This window comes from Gadus morhua, chromosome 3, assembly GCF_902167405.1.
Source record: "Gadus morhua chromosome 3, gadMor3.0, whole genome shotgun sequence".
NCBI lineage: Eukaryota > Metazoa > Chordata > Actinopteri > Gadiformes > Gadidae > Gadus > Gadus morhua.
In genome coordinates, this window is record NC_044050.1 from 15,638,299 (window position 1) to 15,648,298 (window position 10,000).

At 47.4% G+C, this 10,000-nt stretch overlaps 1 protein-coding gene across 1 annotated transcript in view; it reads right to left on the bottom strand.

Moving 5' to 3' along the window:
* cntln (centlein, centrosomal protein) overlaps positions 1 to 10,000 on the bottom strand; it is an 81,323-nt gene that overhangs the window by 20,755 nt on the left and 50,568 nt on the right. The window contains exons 14-18 of the mRNA XM_030352351.1: positions 9,389 to 9,718; positions 7,725 to 7,822; positions 2,747 to 2,873; positions 988 to 1,125; positions 209 to 394 (exon numbers count right to left, since the gene is read on the bottom strand). Coding sequence (XP_030208211.1) covers positions 209 to 394; positions 988 to 1,125; positions 2,747 to 2,873; positions 7,725 to 7,822; positions 9,389 to 9,718 — 879 coding nt within the window. The remainder of the gene's footprint in view (positions 1 to 208; positions 395 to 987; positions 1,126 to 2,746; positions 2,874 to 7,724; positions 7,823 to 9,388; positions 9,719 to 10,000) is intronic.

Here is a 10,000-nt window from a genome sequence, read left to right on the forward strand (position 1 = left end):
GTAGTATTCAGGCCAGCTCGACAGATCAATCAATCAAAATTTGACTCAGACATCGCTTTTCATGCAAACCACCAATCTATTTTCAGCATTACAACAGACCAAGACGTTAAGATGAATTAATATAATTCTATACCTGGTACACACCACCCATGACCACCCCCTGACCTTTTTGAAATCCCCCACCTCCCCCCAGCCCCTCCCTGGTTACCTTGACGAAGGCGTGGAGCTGCTCCTTCTGGGAGGACGCCAGGCCCAGCCGTCTCTGCAGAACATCCAGGGCCTGGGAGCTCTGCTGGGTCAGGCCCTCCATCTGCCTAGTGGCGGTCTGCTCCAGCTGGGCCAGGGAGCGCTGGTCCGCCCCTACCTGGGCCTGCAGGGTCTCCAGGAGGCGCTCCTGAGAAGAAGAGACGCGCAGGTAAACAGCGCGGAGAGCCGTCTCCTGGTGCTCTCCAGGCAAGGCGAGCAGAGTGTATTTATATAGTACCCTTCAAACACAAAAGCCACTGAGAGTGCTGCACAGATGCAGCAGGCATCCCGTTTTAAAGACTAAACGTCAACAAAGGGCTTACAAAGGACAATGGATTTAAAGACAATCATTTAAAGGAGAAATAATAATGTAAAGTATAAGAAGGTTAAGGAATAGAATATGCACAGCCATTATATTGTTTTTTTTAACAAAAGGCTGCGGACAAATAGAAAAGTACTTTTGATGCAATTTCGTTAAGATGTAAAGGTCAAAGTTCAACGTAGGCTTAGAGTAAGGGTTGTATTACCACATCTGAGCAGATTCATTAGGGGCCAGAATATCGTCTTCAACGGGTCACTCTTAATGTTTTACAGGGTTAGGGCTGTGTTACACAACGTGACCGGTCTCATTAAAGGGCGGTGTGTGTGTGTGTGTGTGTGTGTGTGTGTGTGTGTGTGTGTGTGTGTGTGTGTGTGTGTGTGTGTGTGTGTGTGTGTGTGTGTGTGTGTGTGTGTGTGTACCTTTCTCTCCAGCTCCTCTCTGAGCTTGGTGCAGGAGGTCTCGTGCTGGCTCTTCTCCGAGGTGGCCACACTCAGCCTCCTCTTCAGAGACTCGATGAAGGTCTTCCTATTGTTGGCCTCTTCTGATTGGCTCTTCACCTGGGGGGAGGGGGAGACGTCGGAGGTGTAAGATGCAAGCAGGGTTATAGACTTAAGTCCATTTTATCCAAATCGTGTTCATCCAATGCTTTTATGCAAAGCGATGTACTGGTGAGGCTGAGAATAAGTAGTAGTAGTTTCTATTAGCATCTTGGACAGTATCTTACTACTATAATAGCATGCCTGTCGCACCAGTTATTCAAGTTACTCAAGTGGGCATGTGCCAAGCGCGAACGCATATATACACCGCATGCATACACAGAAACGCACAGTCGCACACACATGTGGACACACTACACACACACACAAGCACGCGCACACACCGCACGTCAACACAAAGGCAGCGACACAAACACGGAAGCAAGCACACACGCACGCACACACGCACAGCTCAGACGTTTAACGGCTCCGCCATTAGCACACATGCAGGTAAGAACACACACGCAAGCACGCACATGTGCACGAACATACACGGAAACGCACACACATACGCACACACTACACGCGCACACACACACAAGCACGCGCACACACCGCACGTCAACACAAAGGTAGCGACACATACACAAAAGCGCACACACACGCGCGCACACACACACAGCCGTTCGGCACACGCGCAGCAAAGATCACACACGCACGCGCGCACACTGTAGCGACACTCGCCCCGGTAAGACGTTATGTTTTTAAACATAACGGCTCCGCAGTCTACAAACTCTCCCAGGTAAGACGTTCTGTCTATAGACTTTATAAATTGCGATAAAATAAGGGAAGAAACCATCTCTTACCTCGATAAGCAACGGCAGGTCGTTCATTTTGTAATATAAAAACCATTCAATTCAAACATCGCGCCGACCGGCATATCAACACAAAAGTTACTTGATCTTAAAGAGACAGTGTCCCCATAACACAACGAAAACAGGTCAATAACACAGTAAGCTTTGGTGAATTATGTCCGTAGAGTCCACCACAAGACTACACTTTACTCTCTTCCTTGAGCCTCCCGAAATGTCTTGCGATATTAATATCACCCCTTCCCCCCTGCAGACTGTTTTAGTTGTTTTATTTTTCTTAGGTTTGTGTGTACGTTGTCTGTGACTGCAGGCTACTACTGCCTGTCTTGGCCAGGGCAGTGGAAGAGATGTTTAATCTCAATGATTAATATTATTTTCAACTAACCAATAGTAGTTGCCTTGCATTTTAAAATGTCAATGCACTTATCAGCCCTGGATAACAGTAAAAGCAATTTAATAATTGATTTGGATGCATAGTATACTACACTTTCCATCGAACAATTACCCATGTTAATTACAACTAGAGGTTGAGCGAAAACTAATAATAATACTATTAAAGAGAAAAGCGAAGGAAAAACGAATTCCATCATGTACTGTGCTGTAACAGATAAAATGTGAATCTGTAAAAATCCCCAAAAAACAACCAGAAAGACATTGATATCACCCTCTGTCATTTGTTGTCACTGCAATTCCCTGTTATGGGAAAAATGCAGAGTAAGGCCCAATGGAATTGTGGAACATCTACGACATCGGAGGAACCACAAGGCCATCTGCTGAACAGCTCCAGCTGCTCCAACAGCATCCCCTACCGCTGCTGCCGTAACTCTAACCTTCCTCTCCAGATCCTCCACCTGGCCACGGTGGCTCCCCTCCCCATCCTGGAGCACCTTCAGCCTGGTGCGGAGGTCCTCCACCAGCTGCCGCTTCATCACCAAGTCCCGCTCCGAGTGGCTCAACCTGGGGCCGAGGGGGGAGGGGGGTGGGGGGTGGGGGGGGGGGGGGGGGTGGGGGGTTGGAGGGGATAATGAGTGACACAGAGATCAATGTCATGGATGTGTGTGTGTTTGTGTTTCTGTGGGGGAGGGAGATTGTGTTTGTGTGTGTGTGTGTGTGTGTGTGTGTGTGTGTGTGTGTGTGTGTGTGTGTGTGTGTGTGTGTGTGTGTGTGTGTGTGTGTGTGTGTGTGTGTGTGTGTGTGTGTGTGTGTGTGTTAGGTGGTAGGTGTGTGCCTGTGTAGGGGAGAAATAAACTGCATAAAGGGTCTCCTGTCACGCACACACATGGTGGCTTTCCAGCTCATTTGTTTAACACGGAGAGCGAGAGAGAGCGAGAGCGAGAGCGAGGAACATGAGGGCTGGCATGCCCCAGTGTCCCTGTGCTGGGTATCAGGCATGACAGCTCATTATGACAACTAAATACACTGGCATGCTGTCTGAGGGGGTCGGTGATGGCTGCGTGCTGGAGGAGGAGAGGTGAGGGTTGGGGAGAGAGGCTGGCGCACGGCTAATTTCCAGTCTCTAAGTGACAAAACGTTAGAACAAGTGACAAACAGCAGTCTTAATGTGATGTGATGGCTGCGTGCAATTACACACCATTTTTTTTTACAGTTTTCCCTTCTTTTTGTACTAATGGGTAAGGCACACTCTCTTGGTATGAAAAACGTTGGCAGGGTAGTACAGAGTTACGTTTGAAAGGCTGATCAACTATCTTCTATTAGAATGGGAGTTAACCTTCTCAGAGGGCTGGACCTTACTACGCTTACTGCATTGTTGCAGTCTCAACACACAGGTTTCCTCTATGTTTCCTCTTTGTAACTTGTTGGAGCTGATCATGATGGAGGAAAAGTAGAGCCCCTTTTCGCTATACCATTCTAACGGCATAGTTTGTGTCCAACACGTTCCATAATGGATGGAACAAGCTTCACATGTGCACAGCCTTGATCTATCATTGGACAATGATATTCTATGGAAGTTCTCATTCAAATAAGAAAGTAACATATATTTTGAAAGAATGATTTGAATGGTGTTGTAAAGTCATTCCTTTTGTTCATGAAATGTAATGTATTTATATTTCATGTTTTCCTATATAAACACACACAGAATTTCAGTTATTCTTTCACACATCTTCATTAACACTATTTTAGAGTAATTTGTATGAATTTGTGCAATCATCAGCTATTGTGAACAATTTAAGATAAACACATAAATAACATTACATTTTTCTGTTTACTGTGCACGTAACAACTAATATACTAATACTAAATCACTGTCTAAATCAGACAATTACACTGGTTTACAAAGGTCTTTTCCAAAGCTTACATAGCCCTTATATTTTAAAGATGCAACAGTATTATTAATGAACACATTTGTGAAGAGATTTTTAATTATGTATCAACGATGATTCAAGTTATTACTGAACATTTTTCAAAACAAAACATACCCTAGCCTGCATATTTATGTAAAACACATTATCACAATAATCAAACTCACAGTCTCATTTCAAGTTAAACATGCATGTTTGTGTTTACGGGAACACACATTATTATGATTTCAGAAACTATTACGACTATCTATTTACATGATTGGTGCATTACGTTAGTGGGAAGCACTTACGTTAACACTATAGTTAGGGGCATATTTGAAAGAAAAAATAACATTTCTCATGGTTGCCTACACTACGGGGAATTAGAACAAATAGAATCGAGATCATAAGGATCCAGTTAATTAATATGTTTTTTCTTAAAAGAAGAAAAAAGAAGAAGTGGGATGTGGTGGATTCTTCCTCCCCCACAAATGCACGCTGGCCTGCTCTAAATAAACATATGACGCAATTCATCGGCAAGCCGCACTCTCTTCATCTCTCTCTTGCTAAGTAAATGTCCCCTTCTCTGCGTGCCAGGTCTGGCCTACTGCAAGGCCGCGTTGCATAAATAAATGTGAGCTTTGGATTGGCGTTAAATTAAATGAGAGAGAGAGAGAGAGGGTAGTTTAGCCTGGGGACCCCCCAGCCACACCAACCCCCTCCCGCCAAAGGACTTGGCCCTTAATGAGAAAAGCCATATCGAACCCCCTGTTCAAATGGCTGGCTGGTGTTTACTTAAAGACCCCCCCTATGGCAGTTTCCCCTTGCCCCCATGCTTGCAGCAATTAGATTGACAACATTTATTGTACATGCACGCTCTCGCTCCCTCTCTATACCTCTCTTCCACTCTCTCTGTCTCTCTTTCACTCACTCCCTCTCTCTCTCTCCGTCTCTCCCTCTTTCTCTCTTTCTGTGTCTCTCTCTTTCCATCACTCTTTCCTGTCTTTTGGTCTCTCCCCCTCTCTCCCTCTATTCAGTCTCTCTCTCTTTCTCTTTCTGAACACAACAGAGGATAAAAAAGAATGAGGAACAGCAGAGAGTGTGATCTGGATCTCCAAGCGTGCGTATAGCGGCTGGGGGGGGGGGGGGGAGGGGGGATCGTAAGAAGAAAGACAACGAGAGCATCCAGCCGTAACCCATAACTACCGCCGTTTGTTCTCTTTGTTCTGCGCTTGTTGCCAATATTGTTCATCAAGCATGCGTGTATTGTAATAAAAACAGTCAGCGGTCCGACGTGTGTGCAGCATGCGTATGCACGTGCACCCCTCTGTGCGTGTACGCAATGCGTGTGTGTGTGTGTGTGCGTATGCAGTTCCTGGTGAGTTTGTAGCGGAGCACGGAGCTCAGCCCTTGGTTGTGCATGTGGCTGATAGACAACAAGGCTGCAGATGAAAGCGCCAGCTTCATAAATAAGGCAGGGCTCTGGTGCCGGATATTGACTGAGGACACGCCGGTGTACTTTGAAATTCATTTCTTTTCTTTTGCCCGCGTCTCTCCTTTAAGATGAGGCAGCCCTGCTCCCCGTGTGTGTGTGTACCGAGATGTATATTTCAGAGGCGTCTAGACATGTCTTTCATTCTGAGAAGGGGGGTCCCTCCGTGGAGGAAAACACCGGGCGCGGATGGAGTGACGGCGAGTTTTGTTTCGGTGTGTGTGTGTGTGTGTGTGTGAGAGGGGAGCCTGCCAAGGCTGTCGTGGAAGGCAAGTCTAGTTGCCGTGTGTCTGGCTGTGATCCGCCGTGCTTTGGTCACAAGGTGTAAACACATCGCCACTGTGATTGTTACACATAAGACAAGGATGCATTATTGAGATTGGGATGGGCGAGGGACACCGCGATGCACTGTGCTGCCGAGGGGGAAAGAGAGAGCGATATGGGGAGGTACAGAGAGATGGCATTGGGGAGGGAGGGAGAGAGAGAGAGAGAGAGAGAGAGAGAGAGAGAGAGAGAGAGAGAGAGAGAGAGAGAGAGAGAGAGAGAGAGAGAGAGAGAGAGAGAGAGAGAGGTAGGAATATAGGGATAGAGAGAGAGAGAGAGAGAGAGAGAGAAAGAGAGAGTGAGGATGAGACAGTGAGAGAAAGCGCGGAAGAGAGAGTGTGGGGGAAAAGGCAACTTGTTTGTTTGTACCTTCCTCTACAGTTCAAAGATGAGTTCCGACTGCAGGAAAGGACATATTTGTTTTTAATAGGATTCTTTCTTTCCCTGCTTTTCTTTTCCCTTTGACGGTTTTCCCCGGCGAGTTGCTTATACATCCATACGATGTGTGTGGACGTTAAGCAGGGCAGCGCTAGAGAGGTGAACCATGCAACTCATTAGGGCTAGGGAGGCCCACGGGCTGCACCGCTGCTGTGTGTGGGTTTGGGTGTCATGAGCTCAAATGATCCCTCCCGCGGCATGCGCGCACACACACACATGGGTGCGCACACACACACACGTGCGCGCAAACACACACCCACACGCGATCAATATTGCTGCTTTGATCACGGCTGCATATCAGCTCTCCACATTAGCTACACAACACTACATGACATGGGGCACATGCATGCGCACGTGAAAGTACATGCGCACACACAGACACACACCAAAGATGGATAAAAAAAAAAAAGGGTTCTCCTTCATTTGCATTGAACATGCAGGGATGTGGCCGCTCTGCTCGCCACGAAGACATTGAGATGAGAGCTGCAGCAGACAGAGAGCTGCCACACGGGGGAATCTAACACTGCACATGAGTCCATGGAAAAACAGCACGAGAGGGGGTGAGAGGAGACCCAGACCCAGAGAGAGGGAGAGGGGGAGAGAGGGGAGCGAGACCCAGAGAGAGGGAGAAGGGGAGAGAGGGGAGCGAGATCCAGAGAGGGGGGGAGGGGGAGAGAGGGGAGCGAGACCCAGAGAGGGGGGGAGGGGGGGGGAAGCGAGACCCAGAGAGAGGGAGAGGGGGAGAGAGGGGAGCGAGACCCAGAGAGAGGGAGAGGGGGAGAGGGGAGCGAGACCCAGAGAGAGGGAGAGGGGGAGAGAGGGGAGCGAGACCCAGAGAGAGGGAGAGGGGGAGAGGGGAGCGAGACCCAGAGAGAGGGAGAGGGAGAGAGAGAGAGAGAGAGGGAGAGGGGAGCGAGACCCAGAGAGAGGGAGAGGGGGAGGGGGGGAAGCGAGACCCAGCGAGAGAGAGAGAGAGAGAGAGAGAGAGAGATGAAGAAGGGAAGGGAAAGAATGAGCAGGGAAATTAGCGGAGCTAAAAATAAATAAATAAACAAATATAAATATAGTCTAATAGAAATATATATATATATATATATAAAGAAGACAACAGAATGCATACATGAACCCCACAGAGACTAAAAAGAGAAAAACTGAAGAAAGAGAAAAAAAACAAAGGGGGGGATAAAGAATGAAAAGATGAGCGGGTTGTGGCTGAATAAGAGGGGTGAAGTGGGGGGACGGAGGGATCCTCACTTGTCCTGCAGCATGCGGAGCTTGTCCTCCTTGTCCTGCACCTGGGCACGGAGGGTCTTGATGGCCGACGCCTGCCTGGACGCCTCTGCACTGCCACTCTGCAGGGCGAGAGACATAGATTGAAAGAGAGAGAGAGAGAGAGAGAGAGAGAGAGAGAGAGAGAGAGAGAGAGAGAGAGAGAGAGAGAGAGAGAGAACGCGATAGAGAAAATGAGAGTGGAAGAGAGGGAGCTGTATATAGATCTTTAGGTTTTGAATGTATTTTTTATTGTCTTTTGTGTCTTATTTCTTATATATATCCATGCCAATAAAGAGAGAGAAGAGAGTTAAAGAGAGAGAGAAAGTAAATGTTTTTGTGTGTGTGTGTTTGAGATGGGGGGGTAGGTGGCTGACGACAGGTCAAACGCTGCGTGTCGTCTCATTACAGCGACAGCGGGGGTGGAGGGGGGAGAAGGATCAGCTTCCAGAGGTTAAGTGGGACGAAGGCAGTGTGTTAATAAGAGCAGTGATTAAGAGCAATGACATCCTCAAACTACTGCACTACCATGAGATACCTGTTAATTAGGGCCATATGTTTACATGTCAATTAACACCGGAAGAAAGGATCAAATAAATGTGTGCATCGATGGAACATATACATTCAACCTTGTAATAGACACATTTTTTGCTTGTAAGTTATTTATGCTATTTAACTCCTGCCTTAGTTTGCAATCCAATACCAAATTTTCCCATGTTGACGTCTCAAACTAGACGGCACATTATATATAATGACTCTCCTCTCGTGGTTGTCCTGGCTGATATGGGTCTGGTGTCTCCCCCGGGAGTGGGGGGGGGGGGGGGGGGGGGGGGATGTTTAATTATGCACCCGTTCTTGGGGGCCTAGTCCCCAGGGCTCTCCCCCCTGTTAGCGTACCCCTGACATGGGCCTGGTGGTGTCTAGCAGTCTGCTGGGTGACCCTGGTTAGGGGCTGGGGCTGTGGTGGGAGCGAGGCGGGGACCCCCCTGCTGTGCACCACTTACACCTGAAGCCCCTGCCGGGCGTACAGCCTCCAGGGGCTCCCTGTCCGTTCATGAGCGAGGGCACAGAGAGCTGGCCCACTCACCTCAGACATCACATGTGGTTTCCATCAATTCGGTGTAAAGCTGATTTTTCTATTTATATATCTTGTTTTTTAAAGCATGATATGAAGTTGGAGGTTTCAATTTCAATGTTTTCACAAATGCAAATATAATGTTTAAATAGAATCATAAAAGATACAAAAAAGGACATCTCTTTTTGTAGCTACAACACCGTTTCAATGTTGATTCATGTTGTTTAATGTAAAGAATTGAATCAAAAACTAAGCAAGAACTTAAAGAAAGATCTTAAAATATAAAATAATTAAAGAATAATTAGGTCTCTTCTCTGCCTTCAGTGTTTGCAACAAAATAAGACCATCCCGACCCAATAACGCAGTTGTAATGATTAGGTTATAGTACACATGTGTACTATAAAAACAACAAAAAACACAAAAATAAAACCAAACAAACAACAGGAAACCTGCATTTGGCCGGTTTCACGCCCCCAACCCCCCACTCTCCCCAACCGACCCCTTCCCCCCCCCCCCCCCCCCACACACACACACACACACCACCACCACTGCTCCCGCCCTAATAAGCACTGACCTTGAGCTTGCCTTGGAGCTGCTTGACCTCGGCCTCTAGGGCCTGGAGGCCGAGGTTATTAGGAGCGGTCAGGCCCCTGCCCTGACAGGAGCAGCTCTCCGCCGCTCCGGTTGCTGCTGCTGGTGGAGCTGGTGGTGGTGGTGGTGGTGGGAGCTGCATCTTTCTCCACTGCTCCAGCTCCATCTCCAGGACTTTTTTCTGCAACTCCACCCCGGCCAGGTCACAGGTCAGCTTCTGGGCCGGGCAAACACGGGGCAAGAACCCGAGAAATAGTTTTAGAGTAGAAAAAGAACGGGGACCCCTAGCAGAGAAACAGAGCCTGGAGGATCGTGGAAAAACGATGAATCAATGAAGGAGGCGATGACGTTCACATTAAGTCCAGATGTTAAAGGCAACGACAACAGCAACAACAACAACAACAACAAGCGCCTAAAATAAACAAAACTTAAAGTTAAGGGGAAAGGAAAATCTAAATTTTCACTCATTTTAAACAACAACGCTTTTATCCAAAGCAACGTGAGGCAGATTTGACTGTTAAATCAGATGAAGGTATAATAAAGAAGGAAAATATGTTTGTTTTTGCATTGAATGTAGAGAGTGCAAAGCTCTATT